Source organism: Colletotrichum jinshuiense, chromosome 2 (genome assembly GCF_051148585.1).
Source record: "Colletotrichum jinshuiense chromosome 2, complete sequence".
NCBI classification, from domain to species: domain Eukaryota; kingdom Fungi; phylum Ascomycota; class Sordariomycetes; order Glomerellales; family Glomerellaceae; genus Colletotrichum; species Colletotrichum jinshuiense.
This window is the reverse complement of record NC_139309.1, coordinates 70042-96103: the sequence shown is the minus strand read 5'-3', so window position 1 is coordinate 96103 and position 26062 is coordinate 70042. Positions and strand designations below refer to the sequence as shown.

General features: G+C 47.9%; 8 protein-coding genes across 8 annotated transcripts; 5 read left to right on the top strand and 3 right to left on the bottom strand.

The window, feature by feature from the left end:
• Window positions 1-452: 452 nt before the first annotated feature.
• Window positions 453-2650, top strand: EsH8_II_000023 (major facilitator superfamily-domain-containing protein; the record flags this gene model as incomplete). The annotated part of the gene is made up of 9 exons (XM_083263321.1): window positions 453-623; window positions 703-1131; window positions 1193-1234; window positions 1283-1663; window positions 1732-1773; window positions 1826-1985; window positions 2066-2221; window positions 2277-2545; window positions 2603-2650. The coding sequence occupies 9 exons, from the start codon at window positions 453-455 to the stop codon at window positions 2648-2650; spliced, it is 1698 nt and encodes a 565-aa protein (XP_083120643.1).
• Window positions 2651-3469: 819 nt separating this feature from the next.
• Window positions 3470-4492, bottom strand: EsH8_II_000022 (uncharacterized protein; the record flags this gene model as incomplete). The annotated part of the gene is made up of 1 exon (XM_083263320.1): window positions 3470-4492. The coding sequence occupies one exon, from the start codon at window positions 4490-4492 to the stop codon at window positions 3470-3472; it is 1023 nt and encodes a 340-aa protein (XP_083120642.1).
• A 629-nt stretch (window positions 4493-5121) lies between these two features.
• EsH8_II_000021 (uncharacterized protein) lies at window positions 5122-6926 on the top strand (the record flags this gene model as incomplete). The annotated part of the gene is made up of 4 exons (XM_083263319.1): window positions 5122-5220; window positions 5278-5365; window positions 5678-6089; window positions 6785-6926. The coding sequence occupies 4 exons, from the start codon at window positions 5122-5124 to the stop codon at window positions 6924-6926; spliced, it is 741 nt and encodes a 246-aa protein (XP_083120641.1).
• A 4781-nt stretch (window positions 6927-11707) lies between these two features.
• On the bottom strand, window positions 11708-13789 carry EsH8_II_000020 (FAD-binding oxidoreductase; the record flags this gene model as incomplete). The annotated part of the gene is made up of 5 exons (XM_083263318.1): window positions 11708-12012; window positions 12069-12573; window positions 12640-12738; window positions 12808-13275; window positions 13379-13789. The coding sequence occupies 5 exons, from the start codon at window positions 13787-13789 to the stop codon at window positions 11708-11710; spliced, it is 1788 nt and encodes a 595-aa protein (XP_083120640.1).
• A 1706-nt stretch (window positions 13790-15495) lies between these two features.
• EsH8_II_000019 (terpene synthase family protein) lies at window positions 15496-16508 on the top strand (the record flags this gene model as incomplete). The annotated part of the gene is made up of 2 exons (XM_083263317.1): window positions 15496-16349; window positions 16415-16508. The coding sequence occupies 2 exons, from the start codon at window positions 15496-15498 to the stop codon at window positions 16506-16508; spliced, it is 948 nt and encodes a 315-aa protein (XP_083120639.1).
• An 891-nt stretch (window positions 16509-17399) lies between these two features.
• On the top strand, window positions 17400-18123 carry EsH8_II_000018 (uncharacterized protein; the record flags this gene model as incomplete). Its single annotated transcript, XM_083263316.1, has 2 exons — window positions 17400-17577; window positions 17657-18123. 2 exons carry the CDS (start codon window positions 17400-17402, stop codon window positions 18121-18123), a joined length of 645 nt encoding a protein of 214 aa, XP_083120638.1.
• Window positions 18124-19076: 953 nt separating this feature from the next.
• EsH8_II_000017 (uncharacterized protein) lies at window positions 19077-23289 on the top strand (the record flags this gene model as incomplete). Its single annotated transcript, XM_083263315.1, has 4 exons — window positions 19077-19133; window positions 19192-19634; window positions 21600-22335; window positions 22387-23289. 4 exons carry the CDS (start codon window positions 19077-19079, stop codon window positions 23287-23289), a joined length of 2139 nt encoding a protein of 712 aa, XP_083120637.1.
• Window positions 23290-24359: 1070 nt separating this feature from the next.
• EsH8_II_000016 (Alpha/Beta hydrolase protein) lies at window positions 24360-25316 on the bottom strand (the record flags this gene model as incomplete). The annotated part of the gene is made up of 1 exon (XM_083263314.1): window positions 24360-25316. The coding sequence occupies one exon, from the start codon at window positions 25314-25316 to the stop codon at window positions 24360-24362; it is 957 nt and encodes a 318-aa protein (XP_083120636.1).
• Window positions 25317-26062: the final 746 nt, after the last annotated feature.

Genomic DNA, 26062 nt, shown 5'->3' with positions numbered 1-26062 from the left:
TGAAGGCATGTAGTGCTTTTCTGGACACGCTCACTCGGCATTCACGTCCCTTTCAGCAGAATTACAAGCTCTTTAAGGCGCATTAATTGATGCTCCTATGGCTCAAACTTCCTCTTGGAGGGCCCGGCCAATCGGCAATGTCCCTCGGGGTCGAGCGGACTAGCGCCCATAGCGGATATGAATCTAGCTAATCATGTGTCTTTATCGGTCGCGACGGCCCCGACCCTGGCATGTAGGGCACCTCTACCGGCCAAAGTGGACCTCGGCGTCCGTGTCCACCGTCCGTCCCGGCCACATTCTACAATCGTATAATACCGTCCAAATCATGCTGCAAGCCCATAACATCCTCCTCTTTTATTTAGAGCTTCTTTCAATTTTATCTAAGATATTATTTAAAACTAGTAGTAAGCCCAAATTTCAAATTTCTGCGCCTGTTTCTAGTCTACCCGAACATGGGCTACGAAACGACCTTGTCCGGCCCGGCTGGGTCGCATCCTGAGAAGCATGCAGACACCGCGGAGTTAAGCAACCCGGCCCCTCCCAGTGAGCTCATAGATACCGGAAACCACAACGGTGCTTTTTCAGTCGACTGTACCAGCCATCGCAACATCCATGGCTGGAAGGTGAGTAATATCCGAAAAAGACACATTTCTAGTAACAGGCGAACCTGGGTATGCTAACATGATTTGTTGCGTTTGTAAGTGGGTTATAACCTATTCCGCCATGCTCTCCACGACTTTTTTATTCGCGCTCGACAACACCATTGTTGCCAACATACAGCCCGCCATCATAAACGACTTCGGCCACCTTGAACTGCTGACATGGATCGGCACCGGCTTCGCACTGGGCACCATGTTCATCCTACTCTGGGGCAAGATCTACGGCGTTTTTAACATAAAATGGGTGTACATTTTCAACATCTTCTTGTTCGAAGCTGGCAGCGCCCTTTGCGGCGGTGCTCCTGGGATCGAAGCTCTAATCATTGGTCGTGTCATTGCTGGTGTTGGCGGCTGTGGCATGTATTCGGGTACACTGACTTATGTTTCAGTCCTTTCCAACGATGAGGAAAAACCTGCGTATCTCGCTGGGAGCACTGTTGTATGGGGAGTTGGTAGCGTTCTTGGTCCTGTGGTAAGGACATGCTTCCTAAAATCTGTCTTGTCAACTGCGTGCTGACCCCAGGTATTTTTAGGTTGGCGGTGCATTTGCAGCTAGCAGTGCTACCTGGAGATGGGTATATTAATTCTTTATGAGTTTAAAGTGAATACTAATATACTACTAGGGGTTTTATATCAATCTTCCCATTGGCGCTGCCTTTGCGCCAGCCTACTTCCTCCTTTTCCCTAACGTCGACCTTCAACCCACCAAGACTTTGGCAGAGAAGTTTCGCTCGGTGGATTGGGTCAATGCCATCATATTCCTCGCTGGATCTGCCTGCCTAACCGTCGTTCTTACGTTTGGTGGAGTTGTCTACTCGTTCCAATCCGGAACCGTCATTGCCCTGTGGACTGTCACGGGCGTCCTCTTGATCAGTTTCGTCGTTGTCCTCAATCTTCACCCGCTGGTCTCCAAGGAAAACCGCCTGTACCCCATACATTTCTTTAAGCAGCCGACCCTGATCAACATGCAGCTACAAGTCTTCATATCTTCAGGTGTGATCCTGGTAATGTGTTCCAAGATTTTATCAAGCCAAACAAGAACGAATACAAGGTGGGCTAACTTTCTTTCTAGGCCATGACATACTACATCCCGTTATACTTCCAATTCGTCAAAGTATGGCCCTGATATTACTTGAATATGATTTTGAGAAACTAACATTGTCAAGGGTGATGGAGCTCTCGAGGCCGGGTTTCGTCTCCTTCCATTGATTATGTTCATGGTCACCACCTCAATAGTCAATGGCCTTTTGATGCCCAGATATGGATGGATACCAGTCTGGTACATCGGAGGCAGCTTCCTTGCGTTAATTGGCACCGCTATGATGTGTACGTATTGTCAATGTTCCATGCTCACCACTTTCAAGCAACCGGAATTTCCAGAGACACCATTTTAACCACTTTCACAGACACTGTCAGTAGTACAACACCAAATGCCAACATATATGGTTACAACATCCTCGTTGGAACTGGCATGGGATGCTATATCGTGGCCGGCTTCGCCATTGTGCAGTCCTTAGTCCCTGCACACGATATTGCCAACGCAGTTGGCGCTATGACGATCTGTCAGTACCTCTCTACTCTCTTGGGGGCCGATGGCTAAAACTCAAACTTTTCTAGCCCAGGATCTCGGCATGGTACTCTTCTTAGCAATTAGTGGCAGCATCTTCCACAACGTGGCTGTCGACAAAGTTGGCAAGGCCCTCCCGCATGTCTCACCCAACGAGATCGGAAACTTCATTGCAGGTACAAGTAGCAGCGCTTTCCAGGCCCTTTCGGACGTGGAGAAAACCCTTGTGATCCGAGAGATTGCAAGCGCCATGAAAAGTATCTGGGCCTTTTTTCTAGCGTCTGCCGCGCTCAGTGTCGTCTGTTCTGTTTCACTATTGGTAAGTCGCCAAAATACAAATCCCCATTCATGGAACGTGGCCCTGACGTGTCGACAGAAAACCAAGTTCAATGGTAGAAAGACTCGCGGAGCTGTTGTAGTTTAGGAGATAGTCTGGACAATTAGAGTCTTTGACTAATAGTGAAGCGTTCCCGGCAATAACGAGCTAGGTAGATTGATTCAACTTTCATTCATTGGCATAATTCCCTTTTATGAGGGCGCAGACCATATGTCTCACGGTTTAAAAACGCAACTTAAATATGATGAAGCTTTGGCAATATATGTCGCATCACAACGATGATATGTCTACTCTCCTCCAGGTTACAATCCCCTACCTCAGTACATGAACATTCACCGGTTTCAACTAACATACTCCACCATGGCCATGCTATACTCTAGATAAAAGCTGTCCCGAGTATCCCATAGCCCATGGTTTATTTAATAATCACCTCGTCTACTGTTGCAAGGTTGAAATCACTGTGCTGTCTAGCTTGGGCGACAAGTGGAAGTTGGATTGAATAACATGATCATCTGTTCCACTAACGATAGTTCGAAGAAGGTAAAGAAACATATAATACCATCAATTTATAAAGAGAAGTGCTTTCATGTCACCTGAGATGAGTATCTCTTTCGATTATCAAGTTGCTGTTATACCGATTTCCCTGGTGTAGAGATATTTTCCGCCCCAGACGCTTCGGTCTGGGAACACATACATGTTGGGAACACTAGGGTCGCAATACAGCTCAAAAATGCGCCGAAATGATGGAAAATTTCCCAGAAGTTTTTTAAAACACTTCTTACTTGGAAATATACAGGTGAATAGAAATGTGCAGCAAAACATTAAGAAAATACTTTATGAGTGTATTATTATAAAACACAATACCTATCAACATATTCAAAAAGACACCAAACCCCATTGACACGACTATAGAACCCACCCTCCCTTCTTCATCACCTCCTTAGTCCACTCATCCAACATCTCTGCAAGTTTCCCGTCCTTTGCCGCACTGCTCTGCCATCTTGGCTCACCAAACCGCTGGAATATTTCGAAATACCTACCGCTCTGCTCCGCCTTCATGTCTCGACTCGCCACACAAAACAAACTGGTCCACGCCCCCTTATCAGCAGGCCATACAAATCCAAACATGCGGAATACTGATAAAATATTCATCATGACCGACCCTGACTCCCCTACTGACGTGGCGATGTTCGTCTCAACCATACCTGGATGCACAGACGACACCCAGATCTCGCCCTCCCCGTTCTGCGCATTGGAAGAGCCAGGGCCATACGTCGTTTGTAGGGTTTTTGTGTGCAGAATATTGGCGAGCTTGCTTTGTCCATACCGCTGCCACGGGCTACCATCCTTGAGAGATAAGTCCTTAAAATTGATGCCGCCCTTGGGTGCGCCCAGGTGGCCCGATGAAGTGAGATTGACGATGCGCACACTGCCCGGAAGAGATGCCTTGGCGGTCCGCAGCATCAGAGGGAGTAGGTGCTCTGTTAAAACCCAGTGGGAGAGGTAATTGGTCTGCCACTGGGCCTCGTGGCCATCTTTGGTCATTTCGAAGGGCGTCGCCATGATGCCTGCGTTGTTAACGAGGCCATGCAATGCTGTTTCAAGGGTGTGGAAGTGTTTGACGGCCGCGACGACACTGGCGAGGTCCATAAGATCCATTTGCAGGAGGTCGATGTTGGCCGTAGGGTTCATCTTTTTAATATCGGCCATTGCTGCTGTGCCTTTTTCTAGCGACCGGGCGCACATGTAAACGTGGGCGCCGTGTTCTGCTAGGTGGGCTACCGTGTAGTAGCCTCTGCGGTTTGGTGAGATCAGCGATCTGGTCCACATGGCGAGAGACAAGGGGGAGACATACATGCCAGAATTCCCACCTGTAACTATGAACACTTTGCCTCTGAGATCAGGGAGGGTGCTGGGATGAAAAGTCATGGTCAAATGAAGATCTTGAGTTAATATAACAAAGTGTAATGCTAAAACAAAGATAACTCAATGTCTTGTATTGAGTTCTATGTCCTTGATGATACCAAATGATGCCTTCGAAAACATAGTGTTGCTACGCCAGTTTTATATTCCTCTTACCAAACAACGCCCGGGATATTTTAATCGTCGATGCCATTACGGGCATCAGATATCGTGAGCCAGCTGCATGAACCCGACCAATCATGTCACATTCAACCATGACATATCGAAGATATGGTCCAATAGAAGAACTCTAAAAGAGCGAGTGAGCCAGCTGCATGATGCATGGGGTTCACTAGGTACTGAGTTTCTAGTTTGTCAAAATTAGCCACCCTCAGATGCTGGAGCTCGTGATCCTAGTTCATAATGTGAGCAGGTTGCATGACGCTAGACCTGCTCAAGTTAGACAAATACCGTGGTACCATTTCACCAATCCCCTGTGTGTCAGCACTGATACCGGTAGTGGCTTCGCAAAATACCAAGAAACCCCACGTTCCTTTGTTCCCGAGTGTCAGACTCGTCATTGTGATCAGGCTGCATAAACCGCCATAGCTGGCCCAAAGAAATTTACACCATTCATCATCAATTCCTCAATTACCATGATTCCAACATCCGCTCGCATCATGATTAGTACCTATCAGTCTGTAAATTCAACAGCACCGCGCATCCAACTCGCGTCGATACCACAATTGGCCGAGGTACGTACCAGGCTGACTTCAATCACCAAGACGACTTGACTTGCTCACCGCGTACAGGCAATAAGCAGGGAAGATGACTGGACTGGGACCAAGGATGCCGCGGCACGCAGACGGGCACAGACTAGACTCAACACAAGGGCATACCGTAAGTAATGCCTTGCTTTCTCTTTCCTCTATATCAGGAGTCAGCACCGGTCAGAGCAAGAGATATGTAATTGTAATACCAACAGTCCAGTAGGAAAACGCAAAGCCCTAGCAAAGAAAGCCGAAGCCTCCGATGTTGCAACCGGAACACTGGTTAAACCAGAAATGCTGGTAGAATGCTGGGACATTGAGCAGCAATCCATCTCCATCATCTCAGCATCCCGGATCAAGCAACTATACAATGCAAGAAACCCCTTGCTGCCAGACAAAACTAGAAAAGAGAGGTTTAATATTGTATTCCCTCTATGTCCAGACCACCTCATCACACTCCTCCAATTCAATGCCATCCGTGCCCTGGCCATCAACCGCACTCTAATCTCGGGCATTCTCACCACTCCGCTCGATTGTGACGAGGAAATTACTCACGTCATCCCTTACCCTACCAATCCCGAAAAACTTCCCTCATCACTCCTGCCAACCACCCTTCAACAAACAGTGCCGCACGGTGACTGGATCGACCTATTTCCGTGTGCCGAAGGACGAGACCGTCTGATCCAGGCCGCAGGCACCTTCGACGAAGACGAGCTGTGGGCAGACTGCATCGGTGGGCTTTACGAGGGGTTCCCCGACGACGAGATCAAACGACGCGGCATCATTGCGTGGTCACCGCCTTGGGATATTGTGGGGTGGGAGATTTCGGAAGGTTTTCTAGAGAAATGGGGGTGGTTGGTTGAAGGGTTGCCGGAGGTGCTAGAGGCGACGAATCGGTGGCGGTTGGAGAGAGGCGAGGAGCCATTTATTTATGATAACTGCTTGTAACGTGGAACTGTGAGACCTTTGTATTCTACGTTTTTTTCTTCTTTTTCATTTCATTCATGCCACCTAAACTTGGCGTCGTTGTCATTGTTGGTCGTGTCATTGTGCATTCCTAACTCTGTTCTTGCCATTATACTACTCAGGTGCGATTAAATCACCTGCTGCCCTTAGGTCGCGCGACCCAGGTGAGTGGGATGAACAGGGTGAGCCAGGCACCTTTACCGAATACAGGATTAGCAAGGGACATAGTAAAAAATTTGTTTTCAGGATGTAGTTGATGCCTTCCGTTAAGAAAGGTATCTTTTCTCCCTCGAGACTGTTCTGGCTCCCCACATTACCTCCGTGCTCTGAATGTTCTCCCGCCCACAACTGCATCATCAAGGGTGGTCATACTGACACGCAGGTTGAAATCGGTACCCCGAGGGAATGGCCGAGTATAACTGGTACGTCCTGCTGGATGACTTGGGTCAGCTGCACGAAGAGCGCTACGTCGAGCAGGTCAACAGTCACGTACGTAGCTACTACATGAACTACTTCGCCCTGTAGTGGCAGATGTTGTCAAGCACACTTGGGAGATGTCAGAGGACCAACGATTCCCATACAGCCGCGATTCAGCCCTCAATCTCATCCTCGAGGACCTCATCTACAACGTGACCAGGGGCGCAAATACGCTCGATGACCTGGTGCCCAGGCTCGTCAGCCAGAATAGAAAGTGTCGTCGATGCAGGCCCAATGAGTGGGTCTAGATGCTGCAAGGTCTATTGGGCAACGACTTGATGCCCGCCGAGCTGCAACACAAATGTGACGTGACGGTCTGTAGCCAACTCATTTGCCTCCGCCGCACGCGTTACAGAGCGGTCGGGTAAATCTGCACTATATCCTAAACCGCAAGCACCAGGAAGAGTTCTAGCTCGGTTTAGCGAGCCGGCTGCGAGACGCCAGCAAGTCGTAAAGGTCCTCGTTCACGACGCAACCCGTGCCAAAAGGCGGGCCTGCGTAATTATGACATCACCTCAAAGAATTTCCAGCTCTGTAACACTAACAACTACTTCCAACGCAGAATCCCCGCTGAGTTCCGGCATCCGGTTTCCGACAAGTGAGAGAAGACACAGTTCTGCCTACACACCTGGGAGAAATCCGAGCCTTGAAGAGTTTAGCGAGATTGACTCAGAGACGGACCTGTAAAATGCCTTATTATAGCTATAGGCCTAGAAAAACACACATATACAGTCGTGGGTAGCCGCAAATGGCCTGATCTCGTATTGGTCTGTCTACAGGTAACTTTCACCAACTACTATTTACAACATGTAAAACATGTAAAGCTCAGATCATTTCAGTGGCGAAAACGCGAGCAGCCAATCGCTAGCTAATCTAAGCTGTGCATAAAATGACGAAAACCCGTTTTCCGGACTGCTTACCCTGATTTGGTCGTCAAATTGGCTTAAAGTTGAGGGACTCGTCCGAGCCAGAGTTATGTAATTTTCCTTTCTGAATCAGTGGCTGAGACAAGCCGGACACGGCATCAGTTATCGAATATCTCCAGCTTTCTGCAGTAATCCAATAGGTATACCAGCTGCCAATCGTGCAGCCTGAGATCTCTGTAAACCCGCTAGGTAATGATCAAAAGATAAAAGTTATAAACTGTTATCGTTAACGCTTAGATATTCTTACTGGCGATGGCTCTAGTTACCAGTTGCCAGTGACAACCGCCACGAGCACGCACCGTTTGTATCTCCAGAAGTGGCCTTCCATGCAGCGGCTGTTTTTTAAAATACGTACTTCACGAGCCAACGTGCTCTTTAGCATACTGGCACAGCGATTAGCAGCTAGCAGAGCTTTTCAGTCTCGCCATAAGAGGCGACAAAAAGCTTAAAATACACGTTGACTATACCACCTCGGTCTGCCGCAGCTACTATATCAGAAAAAGAACATTGCACATCTCTCGCTGAGGAGGTGTCCCGGATCCGGGAGTAAAAATCGTCCTGTGAAAGGGAAGGCGTCACGGAAAATCGGTTTCCGTCTACTTTTTACTGCTTATGAGGCAACTGGCAACTGGAATTGTCACCAGTGAAATGACCTGAGCTTAAACTTTACTGCGCAGTTATGATAATTGGCGCTGCTGATGCTGACTTTGCCAGTACCGATGTGGCTTTTGAATACATACTCACCCACACAGGCCGAATGTCGTACTGCTTCCGGCGGTACAAAAAGCCGTCGTCAGTGGCGACCGTTATGGGATCCCGGTAAGCCACTGGCAATTTGCATTTGGCAATTGGAACCGAGGCCAGCGAAAGATCGGAGCTTAATGGAAGATATGCGGTTTTGTTATGTGGTAATGCTGAGTGACCGCAAGCCACTGAGAGGGTCTCACAGTGTTGGAAGCGTCGGAAAATGCACCAACAAAAGAAATACCTAAGCAGCGGCCCGGTCCGATACCTGTTTAGTTGACCCTGACATACCCACAACACACGGCATAGCACACAGAAAGAGGCCTAACATAAGGCAAGCCTGGAAGCAATCCTGTTGCAGGTGCGTGAATTCAGGCCGTAGTCACTTCATAATCCGACAAAATGTGAGGATGAACCAAACAGGCGGTTATAATTAATATATGTTAGTCCCTGGTCTCCTTGACATCAGTAAGCCAATATCAAGCTGATATAATCACTGCATAGCAACGAGGGAAAACACTCAATGAGGGAGACACTTTCTGTCCTGCCAAATCTCTTCCAACTGTGGTATTAATACCGAATCCGGTCCTTTCGCCAAAGCAGAGTTACGTAAAGCTCCTTTCTGAAACAATGGCTGAGACAGGACGCAGTTGGTATAACTGCTTGCAACGGTAGGCTTTCTGCCGTTGAGCCCACATCATTAGAAACTGTAACCAGTTATGGATACAACTAGGCTGTTGGATCCATAGCGTTCTGTGGCGTTATGCGTCTGGCGAGTTGTAATTGCCCACTAGTTTCGATCGAATTAGGGCATTATGCTAATATCGCAACATGTCTAAGACATACTAACTTAATTCCTTGATAATGGAGGCAGTCAGGCGGATGACAAAAAAGCCGTACACCATATGAGTTGGGGTTTTTTTTCTAGAAGCGCTCGAGCACTGAAGCTACGATACGTAGTACATCGTCTTCCCTAACAATCCTTACTTAGCCATGGTATTTTCTACCCAAAACCTGCTTGGAGGTGTACGGCTTTTTTTGTCACCCGTTTGGCAGTATCCCAGTTTTATTTATGACAACATATTTCGGAATGATCGCCAACGTCAGGTGACGGAATAAGTATATTCTTGGCGGGAAAATGTATAAAGGCAAGCCATCATGCTGATTCTTTACTCACACTTGAAGTCCCGACTAAGAATACAGACCTATGATTATACAGTCATCCTCAATTCTTTTACCATCATGAAGTCCTCTCTTGCTCTCAATGTCGTTCTTGGATTTCCCTTCTTCGCCTCGGCTTTCATATGTGGCAATAACTGCGGTCGCGCGGTTGCTGGCACTGCGAGACAAAACCCGCCCCTGGCTACGCGTCGGTCACAATGTGAAACTCTGGTCACTACCACTGTCACAATTACCCTTGGGTTGGTCCGGCTCAGTTAATCATCTATACTAAGTCAACAAGCTTACATTTCATCTAGGAATGCAACCGTTACCGTGAACCCCATCGGCCCAAGGAACGCCCACGGGCCCCGTCAAGCCGACTCAGCACCCGTGCTTACAGGTACTGTGCCGGCTTACGCAAGCGCCTGTTCTGACATCACGGCATATTGGTCTGCTTGCCAGTGTTTCTCAGGAGTATTAGCAACTACTCAAACAATTATAGCGACTATTTCTATTACAGATAGCTTAACCAGCTTGACTGTTATTAGCACCAGCTCCCCTTCTACTTCAATACCTTCTACCACCCAAACTACTACAACTAAACTTTCTACAACTACAACTACTAGGAAATCAACTGAGTCTCCTCCTAATACATCAGCCGAGTCTTCTTCTCAGTCCGATACTTATATTTCAACCAAGTTTTCTACCCCGGGCGTAACCAGTTCTTCTTCTAAACGGACTACAGGCAGCGACTGCTATTCATCGCCAGCACTGCCTTATCCTACGCAGATTTTTGGCGCTACATCAGAGGCTCCTAAAAGCGTTACTTTACCCTTTCCTATCGGCGTTTTTGGCTCCTTCAATAAAACTGTTTATGTTAGCATCAACGGCTTAATAGCTCTTAACGGCATCTCTATACTCGACCAATACTCTAATGGTCCGCTACCCGTTTCAACTATTTCACCTATCTCAGTAATGGTATATTGGGGCGACCTTGGTATCTTAGTGAGAAGAGGCCAGAGGGTTGCCTACCAAGTCATTGGAATCATTCCTGGTACCCGCAACGTCACCTTCGAGTGGGTTATGGGTCCAGGTTTTTCTTACCGGCCGCCTAATTATTTCACAGCCACATTTCAGGAGGCCCTACCAGGCATAGTCACCTTCACATACTACAACCTGTTTGACAAAGGCACAGGCGCCACCATTGGTGCTCAGAATCTTCTTGGAAATCAATCTTTTGTCCAGTACTCATTCAACTCACCAGGATCTGTTTACGATGGACTTATCGTGCGGCTAGATACTACCGGAGATGGTACATATACCACTAGCAACATTACGTGTTAGAAATAGTTTTTTTTAGTGTCACGGAGTGTGTCTCTCGCCGGTCGTGTCGTACGCGCTGTCGCTGCTGTCCCCATCGCCCGGTGCCTGGTGGTGGTTGGTGGTCCTCTTCCCGCCGGTAGCGCCTCGACTATTCCGTACAGGGTGTTCCACTGCTTGTCGATGAAACGGATTCCGAGGCGGCCTTGAGCCATCTCCTGTACCTAGGTCGACTGTTAGTTGATGTCCGTGCTGGCGAGGACAGTCCGCCCCTACTGCTCGTCTTCGGCTACCCTTTAACTTTCCCAACCCGCCAGCTGCTCTGTAAAGGTGTCGTCGCTGACCTGCCAGGCGGACTGCAACCCTGCGCGAGCTGCACGATCCAGTACTGCGTATACCACCCTGGGAAGAGCCACTGCACCTGGACCGCCCTCCGACTGGGACTATCGGGTCGGCCTCGCTGGCGGCATGGCCCCAGCCAACGGAACTGGTCTGCGGTTTTTGCCGATGAGCCCCGCAGATAAAAAGCTGTTACTAGCTTCGTCGACGCCGAATTCCATTTCCAGTCCCTCATTGGCCTAATCAAACTTAGGTCTCCCTGCAAGTTGCTGCTTTCGTCCGGCTCGGAATGGCTTGGCACGAGTAGAGTTCCATAGGCCACGCGGCAGACCGTTCCTGCTAGTCTTGACTCGTTCAGCAGTCCAGGGTGGTCTAGAAATAATGACCATACGTTATAGCGACAACGGAATAGAGGATTATCACATTGTTAAATTCAGCAATATTTGCACTTGGAATTGAATAGCAGCAAAAAATATCAAAATTACACCTATTGCCAATGAAACAAGGCATTTCAACAAGAATTTACTTCCAGCGTTCGGTCACCCGATGTACTCCTTCCCCATCCTCCACTGATCTTTGTTGTAAGAACTGGGCCAAACTCCACCTCTCCCAGGAGCGAGGATGCCATTTGGATCAAGGGTGTCATGGATCTGCTCATGCATCTTCCAAAGTGCCCCGTTGTTAAAGTCATAGGCATCAGCGACCTGGTCCATCAGACCTACATGCGTCCTGAAAACGCTCCAGCCGCGGTCCTTCCACTCCTTGAGGAGAGTCCGAGCCAACCACTGTGCACGGCCGCGCATATCTTTGTCCTTGCGGTCATAAGGGATGATGCACACATTGTCTATCAGATGAAAATGTCAGCGGATAAAATTTGGCGGGAACAGGGGAGCCTCTCACGCATTGTTCGGAAGTATGCCACGTAGTGACTGATATAGTCGATGCCTGCCTCTGCAAATAATTTCTTGGCCAGTGCGTACTGCTCCCACACCGCCTTGCCTTCAAGTCTGGAAATTGCAGCGACCATGATGACGGAACAGTTGGGTAGCCACTGCCTCATCCAAGCGAACTCGCCCATGGAAGAGATACCTTGCAAGTACGTGGCGCGCACACGGACCAAATTCTGCTCGTCCGGATTATCCTCGAGTGTAGCCCATTTGCTTCCAGGAACCTTGGTCAATTCCCGCTTGATATCCTCGATAAGGGCCTCGCGAACTTTGTCCGAGCCGAAGACGGCTCCGATGTAGCGCCAACGGCCTGTATTGAGCTTCTTGGCCATCTTTTCAAAGTCCTCCTCTGGAATCAGCTCAGCATGAGTCGCTTTGGTATAACTAGACCGCGGGCCGTAATGTGCCGCCTCAAGCGTGAGGTTACGCAGACTGACTGAGCTTTGTAACGTGCCATTCTGTAACCCAAGTTAGATGTTGACCATATGGTCCAGTTTTGTATGAGAGGCTTGGAGGTGTCTTACCAAGTCAAGCGGCTGAATGGCATCCACCAAAGCAGCAATGTCAGATTCCTTCTCAAAAGTCACAGAGAAGGGCGTCATGCCCTGGGGCGCGGGCATCAACTAATAAATAAGAACATTGTCAGCGGCGACAATAAAACACAGATGCAAGGATTGGATCGCATCACTTACCCAGAATCCCATTTTGGTAACAATGCCGCTGTTGCCCTGGGAGAAAAGGCCGTCGTTTATTGGGCCCCATCCATATGGAAACAAGGCAAAACATTCGTTCAACTTCTGGTCGGCCGGATGAACACCCTCTGCAGCTTGTTTGCGTCCCTCGGGATCTTGAATTGCGCCCATGCCCATTCTGACAACCTCTCCGTTGGGCAGGACTACTTCCATACCGCTATGCTTGCCCCAACGATCGCCGTAAAGTGATGCACCTCCGCCACGATCCAGCGCATTGCCAATCATGGATCCCCAGCCAAGGCCTGAAGAATCGACACGAATCTTATCCAACAAGCCATGGTCACGGAGGTACTCACTCATTTGCATAAAGGTAACACCGGGCTCCACAATGCAAACGCAGGCGGTGGTATCCAAATGCAGGATCCGGTTCATGTGAGTGCTCAAAACCATGACCAACGATCCGGGCACCTGTGGCTTTGTTAGCAAATGATTCAAGACATTCCGATCGACTTTGCAACAAAATCGGAACCAGGGTCAAATGCTAGGAAAACATGTGGGAAGGGAAGCATACCCTTGGTGCCGAACCACCATAAGCAAGATTCCGGCCTGTACTAATGGGCCACAAGGGGATCTTGTGCTCAGTACATAGAGCCAAAATGGCTTGAACGTCTTGCACATGTCTTGGGTGGCAGATTGAAGAGCCCACCAACTCTACCTCGTCGTCAAACGAACGGTAATAGTCGTGTGTGCGGCAGTTACGACCAAAGTCGTCGTCCTCGTAGCCATCCAAGTCGTAGGAAGGCGTGATAACAGTGAAGTTTACGGCACCAATGATAGAAACGACTTTGTTAGCAAAATTTTCAAAGGCGGTCTGCGTCACGTCTGGAGGGAGGAATCTAGGCGCTTCCATGTGGTCACAAGTACTACCTTTGGTAGTCTTGTCACCATTTCCCAACCAGTAGTGGCCGTCGGTGGGAATCATGGAAGCTTGTGACGTCGTCATCGTCGAAGTAAAAATTCAAAGACGATAGTAAGAGTTTGGTTCAAGGGATAATTTGATAGTAAATTGTAGAAGATAATAGTGTTTCGATCAATAATGCTCGCTATGGAAAAACCCTTTTTTATACTCAGCTACCCTGCTCTCGGGCAACCACATCGACCGGATGTCCTTAGTTTCTCTGCTTGGTATGCTATTTGTTTGAAACTTTCTTGACACACGGCTACGAACTTCAGCCTGCATGCCATCGTGGCAACTCGAGTGTTGTCCATACTGCCGAGGACGCATGACCAGAATTACTCATAGTGGATGCAGTTTCCGACGTTCGGATAACTTTTGTGGAACTCTAGAGGCGGTTTGGCTTCGTGGCCGTTGTCCGCGGAACTCCTGGGAGTCCATTTGGTATACGCCGTCGTTAAAGTCTCTTTAGTGACGTTCTACTAGTTTCTGTGTTGGTGGGACAAGACCGATGTCAAGGATGAGGTATTTTCCAATCATGTATATCTTTACTGGTTAGTGCCTTTACCCGGGTAGCTCCTTTCGGTAATCATTTCGTAACTTTGTTGACTGGAGCCAATTTTTGGAAGGTGATTCGCTTACTGTGATTGGACCACAGTGTATGCACCAGCCCCACATATTTACGCTATAATCCAAGTCAAGCTCCGACCTCGTGTTTACGTTTGCGAGGCTTCCAATTGAATGTAACCCCGACTTTCAACACTTGCAACACCCTGCGCCTTTCGCATCGCCAATATCTTCTTCAATCCGGCTCAATTTTTAGCTTATGGGGGGTGTCCGGTACACTCAATTATGTATATATACCAGAATAAAGCCCATCAGAGCATAACCTCCCCTGTAATAATCATGTATAGTGACAGTTCGCTTTCTGTTACCCGTCGGACAGCGATTGTGGTTTAACCTCTCTTGGATATGACTGCGAAGAAATCATACCCTTCGGTGATTGAAAGTTGAAGCAGGCTGAATTTTTTTTCGATGATCAAGGAGTTCTCCCTTGCCCGGCATAGGATGTCTCTACCAGTGGGGAAGATTCCCAATCCAACATGGTATGGGAGTATCGCCCGGGTTGGATTCGAATGGCTGACAAACTCTTTGGCCTTACTGATCCCCGCGTCACACCACTTTATTTTTGGAACCTCTTGACTTCCAGACGAGCTACCGGTCAACTGAATTCGCATTCTTTCGGCCTTTTCAACCCCACCAGACAGCGACACAGTTGCATGAAAGTGACAGGTGACAGATTTATCGGTATATAGCGAGCTGGATTCCCATTTCCAACAAACTTTGAAATAGCAATCAGCAAACCAACTACATAACCAGTGTTCAATCACCTAATGACATCAAGCTTCTCGAATACTCATCCACATCGTATATCAAATCATCATGCCATCATCAGTCGCCCAGGAATCCATTTCTATTCACCCGGCTTTGTTACAACACCCCGAACCTAGGAGCACACGCAATCAAAGCTTCACACGCGAACAAATTCTCCAGCAACTCCATGGCAAAAATGTTCGCATTCCGGATTTGGGGAAGCTGATGACAGACTGGCCGAAGGAGCAGAGCCCCCATGTGGAGGCGGTGAACAGCAAAGTCCTTCAAATCATAAACACGTAAGCGTGTTCTTCTACAGACGCTACTAGCCAGTATTCGGACTAACTAAGATATTGCCAATGCCTAGCCATGCTATAAACGAGAATGTTCGCAAGCGGCTAACCAAAGCCATGTTATCGAAGCAACTGGCAGGCTGGTATCCATATGCATCGCGCGAAAGGATCGAAGCCCTAACCTCATTCCAAGCTTGGATGTTCATCATCGACGACATGCTCGACCAGTACTCGCTCGTGCAAAAGTTTGACTTCGCGGCGCTGCATGTGATGCTAGCGGACTGCCGAGACTTTGTCGAGCGCAGTCTCGGTGTTCTTACTACGGCCGAAACCTCAACCACACAATACCGAGACCATGACGCCGTGGTATCTTTTGAAGAGTACGCGAAAGCAGTTCGTCTCTTTTACGATAACAACTACAACTACCGCGTTAGGATTGCCAAGGAGGTGACTGCAACGCTCAAAGGCTACCGCCAGGAAGCGCTAAACCGCTATGACCGCCGCGTGCCCACACTGGACGAGTATCTCAGCTACCGTGAGGCATCTTCGTGCATCATGCAAGTCGCAGTGAACCTTGAGTTCGCCAATGGCATCAGCCTGCCAGAGGACGTCATGAATTCCGCGGAAATGAACAAGCTGTATCACGCAGCCGTTGCCGTCATTTGGATTGTCAACGACATTGTTAGTATGCGGAAAGAGATAAAGGAGGGTTTTGTTGAAAACCTAGTTGTTTTGCTTGCCAACGGAGATGTGCAAGATGGGCTCGATGCTTCTGTAGCTCGGTTGCAAACCGAAATTGCTGCGGTCAACGAGGCTTCAGAGGCTGCTGTCAAGCGTTTTGCGGGCACGCCACACCAGCACCATGTCTCCCTGCTGGCAAGGAACTGCAAGAATATGTGTATGGCCAATTGGCTGTGGAGGTAAGTATCCATATGTGAACGTGAAGTTCAACAATGAAACGTGTGCTGACCATCTTATCATTCAGCCTGGAAACCCCCCGATATTGTCTTCGAGGCATCGAGCCAGATGCCGATGGTGGATTCGAGTTTACTGTTGACGCTTACCCTGACAACTCTTAATCGAGTGATTTGTGCACCGTTGGACTTTTTTAAAACAGAATTTCAGGAATAAGCGACCGTTGACATCGTCCGCTTCTTCTCAGACTTTTTACTTAAAAGGTCTGATAATGAAAATGGGGAATTTTGCTTCATTGCAAGGGTACTTAAATTTAGCACTCCAATCGTATAGGAATCATTTTGATCTCGTTAATGGGTTGTCTCTTGACAACGTGATGGTCATGTTTTTACCAAGCCAGAATCTCGCCTGACCTTCTAGTCGCTAAATCATGTCTTATCTCAGGGTTGCGGTCGACTAGTCCTCGGTACATACATACCATACCGGCCATAAGCTTGCCCCTCCAGCGCCATAATGGAATATGTAGATTTCAAGTCTTGCAAAATAAAAGTTTGTCCCTCACAGATGGACTAGCGCTTTTCTTTTGTGCTTGTTGATATAATCATAAAAAGAAAAAACTGTTGTGGGGGTCATAGCAACTCGTGTGCAACCTCAGCAAACTTTCGGCTTTTGCAAAACGAGGACTTCTCTAGGTAACGTGCGGAGAAATACTTCCCCCAAACTGAAAAATAGCCTCTTGGGATAGTGGTGGGGAAACTCTGAACGGGAATACATTGCGGCCTTTCGCCACAGAATGTTCGTGCACGGCGTTGAAGAGGCCCAGCGACCAACTCGCATTTCAAAACACGTAGCAAATGTAGTGCACGTCGGACATTGCACAAGTTGCCATATTGATCCGATTCACGGAGAATGACTGTCATCGCTATAGCATTTTTATCGCTGTGAAAGTATAAGAAGAGCTGACAATTTCTCGTTTACTCAATCTGAGCATTCACCCAAGGACTTATCTTTTATTGAACAATTCAAACCTCAACCAACAAATCACGCCGATCAAAATGTCTGGCCCACCTAGTTTCGGACCCACGCGAGTTATTCTTGACGTGACAGGAGATGTGCCAGACTGGAAAGAGGAGTATAAAAAGTTCCTCCTGTCAGTGAAAGACTCTGAAGGGTACTTTCGATACCGGTGGGGTCCTTGGAAAGAGGACCCAAGCAAGTTAGAGATACTAGCCAGTAAGTACTTTTTCTCCTTCCTGCCTGTCTTAATATCTTGTATGTTTTCTCATAACTTATATTCGCGCCTCTCTTACAGCATGGGCTCCTCTCGAGACACGTGCAGCATTTGGGAAGTCCCCGCAACATCAGAAAGCAATCGAGGCGCTGAAGCCGGTTCTTGCTGGCACTGTGCCCACTAAATGCCCTCGGTTTGATCTTGACGTGAGCACATTTGTGCCTCCGCCGCCAGAAATCATCAACAGCCCCATATGTGAGGTTATTACGGTCCGCCACTGCACCGGAGACCCAAAGGCGATGCAAGCAACTCTCAAAAAGGCAGAAGCATTGTCAGGCTGCTATGCCGCTCACTCCGGCATTGGGGCGTTGAACACACCTGATCAGGGAACTGTATGGATCGGGTTCATCGGCTGGAGGGATTATGAGTCAAGTAAGGAGGCAGACAAGTCGATTTACATGCCGAACGGCGTTGGAGAGCTCGAGAGCCACCATATCAACTTCAACTTCCCTATCAAGGGGTTTTCTGTTACCAATCCTGGCAGATGATCGGACTCGACAAATTTTGTAAAATCAGGGCTACCGAACATGGCTTAGCTTACCTCAACGTTTGGTGGACGAAATATGCTGGCCTTTATTCAGTAGATAATTGGATAGGAATAGCAAAGCATAACAGGACAAAGCAATGAGAAATTGAGGTTTGGCCCAAGATTGATATAACCACCTCCTGCACTACCTGATAATTTACGGTGCCGCCTGAGTCCTCGAGTGCTTCACATGAAGAAAATTTGATCATTTTACCCGCAAAGACATGAGCGGAGAAAGAGTCGTGGTACTGAGCCAAGCGACTGCAGCCTTCTTCTAGTACCTGGGAAGGAGCATCGAAACATTCATAATAAGGCAGATATCACTAAAGACGTATTGTGTTTCCTGTAAATCTGGGCCCATTTCGCCACAAAAAAAGGCCAAAGGGTCCGACACGCAAACAGTCCCATATTGACTTACTCATGATAGAATGTTTTATCTGCAGGTGTCAGGTCATGACCAAAATCCAATCAATGAGCGCTGTTGTCACGAACTTAACAAACAATGGCGCCACCTCCGACCGGATGAAGTATTAACGTCCCGCTTGACGTGATTGCATTGTGAAGTGAGGTCTCAAGCATATGTATCTAAAATTAAAAGCTATGGGGCTCATAGTATAGAAAAACTATTTGCATTGGCTGCTCGCTTTATGTATTAGGAATGGGACCCATTAGCATTGTAACAACAACGGGAGGTCGCTGAGTAAGCTACTGGGACCTGTGTGCGGAATTCCGTCCGCTGGATTTCGAGGTAACGTGCGTCCTGATAAGAGAACTGGGGTTCAGAGGCTAGCAGACCACAGCTATAAATCATGAACTTTTCCAGTGACAGCTCGATTAACTATATCTCAAACCAATCTAAGGCTACTCATCTAATCCAACCCTTACTCGAAATTTTATCTGTTAGCGCTTGTCACAATGAAGCTCAACTTGCTCGCCTTGACCTTTGCGGTTTCTTTGGGCACTGCTGCTCCAGTACGTATAAGAGGTTGGAACCGCTGTGGTCATTTTGCTAAGGCACACATACTTCTAGGTTTCTGAAAATAAAGGTGTGACTGCTCGAGGAGAAATCCAAAGCGGAATTACGCTTGCTACCTGGAAGAGAGACGGATCTGAGGACACTGTTGGCTCTCCGGACTGGAAGAGAGACGGAGCTGAGGACACTGTTGGTTCTCCCGACTGGAAGAGAGACGGATCTGAGGACACTGTCGGCTCTCCCGACTGGAAGAGAGACGGATCTGAGGACACTGTTGGTTCTCCCGACTGGAAGAGAGACGGATCTGAGGACACTGTTGGCTCTCCGGACTGGAAGAGAGACGGAGCTGAGGACACTGTTGGTTCTCCCGACTGGAAGAGAGACGGATCTGAGGACACTGTCGGCTCTCCCGACTGGAAGAGAGACAGATCTGAGGACACTGTTGGTTCTCCCGACTGGAAGAGAGACGGATCTGAGGACACTGTCGGCTCTCCGGACTGGTAGGAGGATAGGACGAAGACTATCGTTGTCTTTTACTACAAATAAGATGCGAAAGTTAGTAGTACATTGCATAACACGCCTGCGTTTCCTATCGCCTATTATATGAAAATTCGCTGTGATGTTTACATTTTAGTGATGCTGGAGACTGGGGACTATAAAAACATCCCCACCTCTTGTGGCCGAGTTTGGAATGACCATGATACTATCAGTATGAATGTAACTTTACCGACATATTTATCAAAGTTTCAATTCTCTAGCCATCTCTCGGAACTGATTCTTGCAGTCTAAGTAGTATAAAGTCGAGTTTGAGAAAGTTAACAACGTTGCTGTCTGTCAGTTTAGAGGCCCCTAAGCTTAATATCACGACTATGTTAAGAATTGGAACATCCAGTCTATATTCACTTAGCGGGGCAGAATTCGTTCCTGATAAGTTGATTCTGTTTCCCGCAACCCATCTTGCGACTAGCGAAAGAAATTTTCCAAGGAAATTCAATTGCGAGTGAGTATCCAGTATGCAAAAATGTGTTACACTTGAGATGCTTCTATCTCACCAGCTTCAAATGGTCTCAATTGGACTCATGCATATCAAATGCCCTTCATCATTGGCCAATGTACAAGCTTCAGCAACAAAAGAGAAGGCCGTGAACATAGTAAATTCAAGATCGTAAATGTGACGGTTTGCAGCCGAGTCTTTAAATGGTCATCAACTTACTTCAAAGATATAGATTGATACAAGGCGGCTGGTGGTTGTGACAACATGACTGTTGAAGCCATCAATCTGACCTACACCACGATGGGTGTTGTTGTTATGAAGGATACATGCAGATATACTATCTCACTGCATGGCTTCGGATGAAGCAATCTCCATGCGCAGTACCTATATGAGAAAACTCTATCAATTATTTACCTCGGTATACTCCTGAAATCAATTCCCGGGAGGGCATGCAAAACTCCAGGTCTTCATGTAATTTCAGTCGTATTCAAAAATGTGAAAACCTGTCTGCGGGATGATGAAGCCTCAATATAGTGTTATATGTGTGCTGAATATTTCTATAAACATATCGATTGACATCCTCGAACCCTGCCTAAGGCATCTTAGGGCATCTATATGATATCACAGTATCAAATGAAATGGCGTGGCTTCGCCATTGCGTCACCATTCAAATACAATGCGAAGGGCGAAGCCCCCTATGTCAGCTTACATCGTACCTGCGCCCTAATACGAGGTTTACAACCCCAGTCTGGTCACAGACATAATACATGCAATATTTATCGGCCAGGGTCTTGCTATAGACTTTGTCATATAACTCTCCAAGCCCCTAACATCGGCATTTCGCCTGTTTTATACCACCCAATCATTTAAAAATGCCCAAACCGTGATTGACTATGCTAATACTTCCCGTACGGGTACTTTTGTCGTAGGATCCGGAGTCGCAGCAGCGTCTACGCGTAGCTGCGGCGCAGCTCGCAGTCAGCAGCCACCAATGGACATTGGTATGAGAATAAGCCAATGAAGCCTGGTTTGACACCCACTTCAGTTCCAAATCAGTGGAGTAGTTGCGTATTCAGAGAGAAAGATGTAGTCATGCGGCGCAAATCTTAGGCGTTTTGTAATAGAAACTGTAACTGCAACACGTAGTCAACGCACATCACAGATGAGATAAATCAAAACATCATGTCGTAATTGGTAAATTTAAAAAAAAAAATAGTGCTGTGAAACCACCGGTATAAAGGAGTGAAGCTGTTGGGTTTCCTCGTTCCTGTCACGTTTAACACCGCACAAATCGAAGAAGTACTCACAGGACCACCGAGTTCAGGCATCTTATTGACTTTACACCTTGGTCCATCTTTTTATTGAAACCGGTTCTTTGACTATTCGATATGAAACTCTACTTCTTTCTCGTAGGAGCTTTCGCAGCCTTCGGTGAAACAGCAACCAATTCAAATTCCACGGAAAACTTTAGTTGGGATTCTACTCCGTCTACGAAAGCCCTGAAATATCACAATTGCTACGGTGACTTCAAGTGCGCTCGTCTGCAGGTCCCCCTCGACTGGTCCGGCCTGGAATCTGCCACGAACACGACGGTTGCTATCGCCATCATCAAGCTCCCAGCAACAGTTTCCGATGATGACCCGACATTTGGTGGCAGCGTCCTGATTAATCCTGGAGGCCCTGGAGATTCTGGAACAGACTTAGTCCTGCGTTCCGGATGCAGATTTCAGAGTCTCCTGGCTGGCGAGCGAAACTACGAGATCATTGGCTTCGATCCACGCGGCGTGAGTCTGAGTACACCCCATGGCGATTGCTACAAGGGTGATGAGCTTTCTCGGAAATTGGACCAAGAGCGCGACTCAGGTCTGAGCCCTATCACAGAAGACATCAATGCACTGAACTATCATTATGCATCCTCTTTGGGGAAGAGCGAGCTATGCGAGGCGGATGGCGTCAGGAGCATATGGAGCTATCTCAACACTGCCTCGGTTGCAAGGGATATGGTTGAGATTATCGACCGTATTGACGACCTTCAGTGGCAGAATCGCAACTCATCTAAGCCAGTGGATTCCCTAAAGCCTAGACTGCAGTATATTGGCATATCCTATGGGTCCTTTCTGGGTAATACCTTCGCTTCCATGTTTCCGGAGCGGGTGGGAAGAATTATGGTTGATGGAATCGTCGATGCTGAGGACTACATTAACGTGGTATGTCAACTACGCTTCACTGCTAATACAGCATAACTAACATATATGCAGACCTGGCAGAAGAACCTAAACGACGCTGAAGCTGTGCTTGGTAATTTCTATAAGGTTTGCTTTGATTCCGGGGATGACTGCCCAATCCGGCTACCAGGAGACAAAGGCGCCGCAGACGTCAGAAGCCGTGTTGATGCTTTTCTCGAGGATCTGGATGTCCACCCAATTTCAGCAGTATACAACGGCAGAGCGAATCTGATCACCTCCCCTGTTGTTCGTCTCGCCGTCTTGAATCTGATCTACAAGCCCGATCGATACAAGCCACTCGCTTTTGGGCTTGGCGGTCTCCTGACAGGGAATTACAGCGTATTCTTTCAGCTGTTATCCGCCGACACCCCTGATCTGACTTGTGCCGGTACCTCATCCGACAACGAGACGCCTCCATATACCTGGTTCGCAGACGCTGCATTCGGTGTCGTTTGTAGCGACGCCATTGACGGCGTTGCAGATCGTAACCTCTCTGTCTCTGAAGACTTAGTGCATAGAGTCTACAAACAGGCTCCAACTACCGGCGTTGCGTGGGGAGACCGGGTCATTGGATGTGCAGGCCGCAAGCTCCGGCCTCCATACGCCTTCACCGGACCCTTTGGCAGTCCTGCGGCCAATGAAAACGACCCAAATACGCCTGCAGCGCCGCTCCTCATAACAACTTCTCGTCTTGATCCCGCCACACCTGTAGCGAACGCTTTTACGATGCAAAAGCAGCATGTAGGCTCCGGTGTCGTGGTTCAAGAATCGACAGGCCATGGTGTTACTGGGGCAGGAGTAAACTCCTGCACTGCAAAAATCATCCGCGAGTTTTTCCTTAGTGGAAAAGTCCCCGAAAACATTACAGTCTGCCAGGCAGACTGCATAACGAATATTTCTGCGGAGAAGAGTAATTGCACAATTCCTCTATGGTAGCTGTTGGATCACTTGGTCGAATTGTGACAAGACGGTTAGGTGCCGGGAAGCCGGGAAGCCGGAGCAGCCGGGCCCGGCGATTCTACGTCCGGTTCCGCCAACGGTGATAGCTCCCACTCCAAGCTTTCTCTTCTACACAACGTTTATAGTTTTCTAATACACATTAATATTCGGCAAGCTACCCAACCGTACGGGTATCCTGTGAAATTAACAGTAGCGTTCCCGTACTTATTTCGCCCATTACGGACAAGTATTCGACAGCGGTGTTTTTTGTGTGGGGTTGTATGCCTTTGCAATACGTTAGTAATATACCTGATTATGTCTCTGTTGGGTTTGAAACACCAGCTTATTTATTTCATGCGCCGGCAGAGAACCTTCAGAGGTTCTTACGATTGTGTCAGTTCACGCAGTTTTCTATTTGGCGGGCTGCACGAATTATGAAGGCGATCATTTATGTTCGTTTCAAAAAGTTCAGTGTCTTGGGCTTGCTATTCGGTGTCAGTGTGTCGTCCAACACCTATGGGTCCTACATGACCATTGTTAGTGGATTGATCACTCTGTTGCGACTCTGCCTATTTGTGGTAGCCTTTGATTAATTATCTACAGGCAAAGCCCAAGGAACAAGAAAATACGTGGTCTCAAGAACGTATCGTAACCAATTCTGACCTTATTGAATAATTGCGAATTCTAATCGTGGTCTGAGTCCCTACCACACATTGAGTAAGGAAGTGGGGGAAGTTCTCATAGAAAAAGAGTCAAAAGATTGTATGCACTTAAATGGGTAGTTGATATTCTCTTGGTCTAGGAATCAGGTCATTTTTATGAGTCTTGTGTGTTGTCTAAGATGCCTATATCCGCCAGTCCCCAGACTTCTCCTTACTTGCCTACTACATTCCGATTCTAAGAGTTGCAGGCATTTTCTTTTAGAATCCGGCGTTGTGCAAGGTGCAACCGCCAACAGTTTTATAGAATATCATTAGTGCGTATTTGAGGGTAGCCTCGTTCCAGCACTGTTTACATACATGTTTCACTAGATTTGGGTGCTAAATGTTAATGCTGATGATTCAACACTAGGAAGAAAATGTCGATAGATTATCTTGGACCCATTTTACTCCATTAACAACAATTTCCGGCTGAGTCATCTGGACAAAATGTCCACTCTTGGTGGCGAAGACAAGCTCGCTCTTCGTAGAGAGTTTCAAGAATTCCTTCATGAGACCCTCATTCTTTGCATCGACCGTCTTGATCATCTCTCTCACATGGCTCCTCTGCTCCTCTGTTCCGTTCCCTTTAGCAATGCCCGCCTTGTATAATCCACTCCAATCTCTACTCCGTGTGCCACTAATCACATAAACCGGTTTATCTCCAGCCAGTGGCTGCTTCTTGCTTAACCCCTTCTTACGGAGCGTTTCGAAACTTGGCATGTAGTTCAGTTCTTCCTCGTGCGCAATAAGGTTGTACTTCTCAGTTGTTCCCGCTGCCCTAAACGCGTTCCACTCCTCCTGCGTCAACTTGTGCTCTGTTTCTACACCCCAGGCAGAGTATGCTTCCACACCAGCAGCAATAACATTCCAGAGAATTGGATCGTTTACGTTCATCACCAGTGGCGCTGTCTCATGGTTGGCGTCCACGAGCACCAGACCAGCGAGTTGGTCAGTGCCCTTTAGGGCGATGTACTCGTGCGTGAGGACGCCGGCCCAAGAGTGGCCCACAAGAATCACTGGGTTCGGTATGGGCGCCTTGTCGATCAGAAGCGAGAGCTCCAGAGCAATATTCTCAGCTGTGGGAGGGATCGGCGAGGACTCCGAGTTTCGATAGCCGGAACGATCGTAAGTGTAGCTTCGCAACGAAGGACTCAGTAGCCGTACCACGGCTTGCCAGTTGAGGGCATCGCTTGCTACACCCGAGATGAATATTACGACCGGGTCTTTGAAGCTGCTGGGCTCTGGGCCGTGACTGTAGAGAGCTAAAGAGTGAGTGCCGATGTTGACGAGGCGGCCGTTTGGAGGAAGGGTTGAGAAGGCCATTGTGGATGGATGGTTTTCTAGATCCTTAATGGTTGTATATTTCAGACGAAGTGATTTATGATATTCAAAGCCGCTCACCAAAAGAATTAATCGAAACGTTCAGCTGTATGAGATGGCAGAAGTGAGAGGGGTAAAGTGATGGAGGGGCAAAAAGTCTAGGAGAGGTGGGATCCCAAGAGGATTCCTTAGCGTTGTCGCTTCGCCCCACAAGCCCCTTGCATGCCTATTGGGTGTACCTGGACTGCTGCCTGGACTCACAGTCGGTTTCGTGATTTCAGGAGTGGTTTGCGTTGCTTTTTTTGGTATCACGTGAAATAAGAATATTGTCCATAATATCGTTATATGCAACTAGTATTTTAACTTGCTTAGGGGTTTTGCATGCGATTCACGCATCTATGTCATGACAATTTGGATTTGGCTCTAATAGGAGTGATGTATTGGTATATAAGACAGGGTGGACGCACATTTAGGCTGGCTAATTAGCGATCTGTTACTCCTCTAGTTCTAGATAGTTAGGCTGCAAGAAGCGCTAGGTTTAAAGCACTACTAATTGAGACAGAGTTACCAGTATAATAGTGGACTGGTTTTGGTAAACAGTATCCTAAGCCCAGCCAGATAGAGCGATGGCGGCCGAGATCGAGAGCTATAGCGTGATTGACTTCATCTACATTAAACACTTAGGCGTCTTGAGCAACGGTTTTGCCCACGACAATGCGGTCTTCCAGGCAGCGTTCTACTTAAGCCAG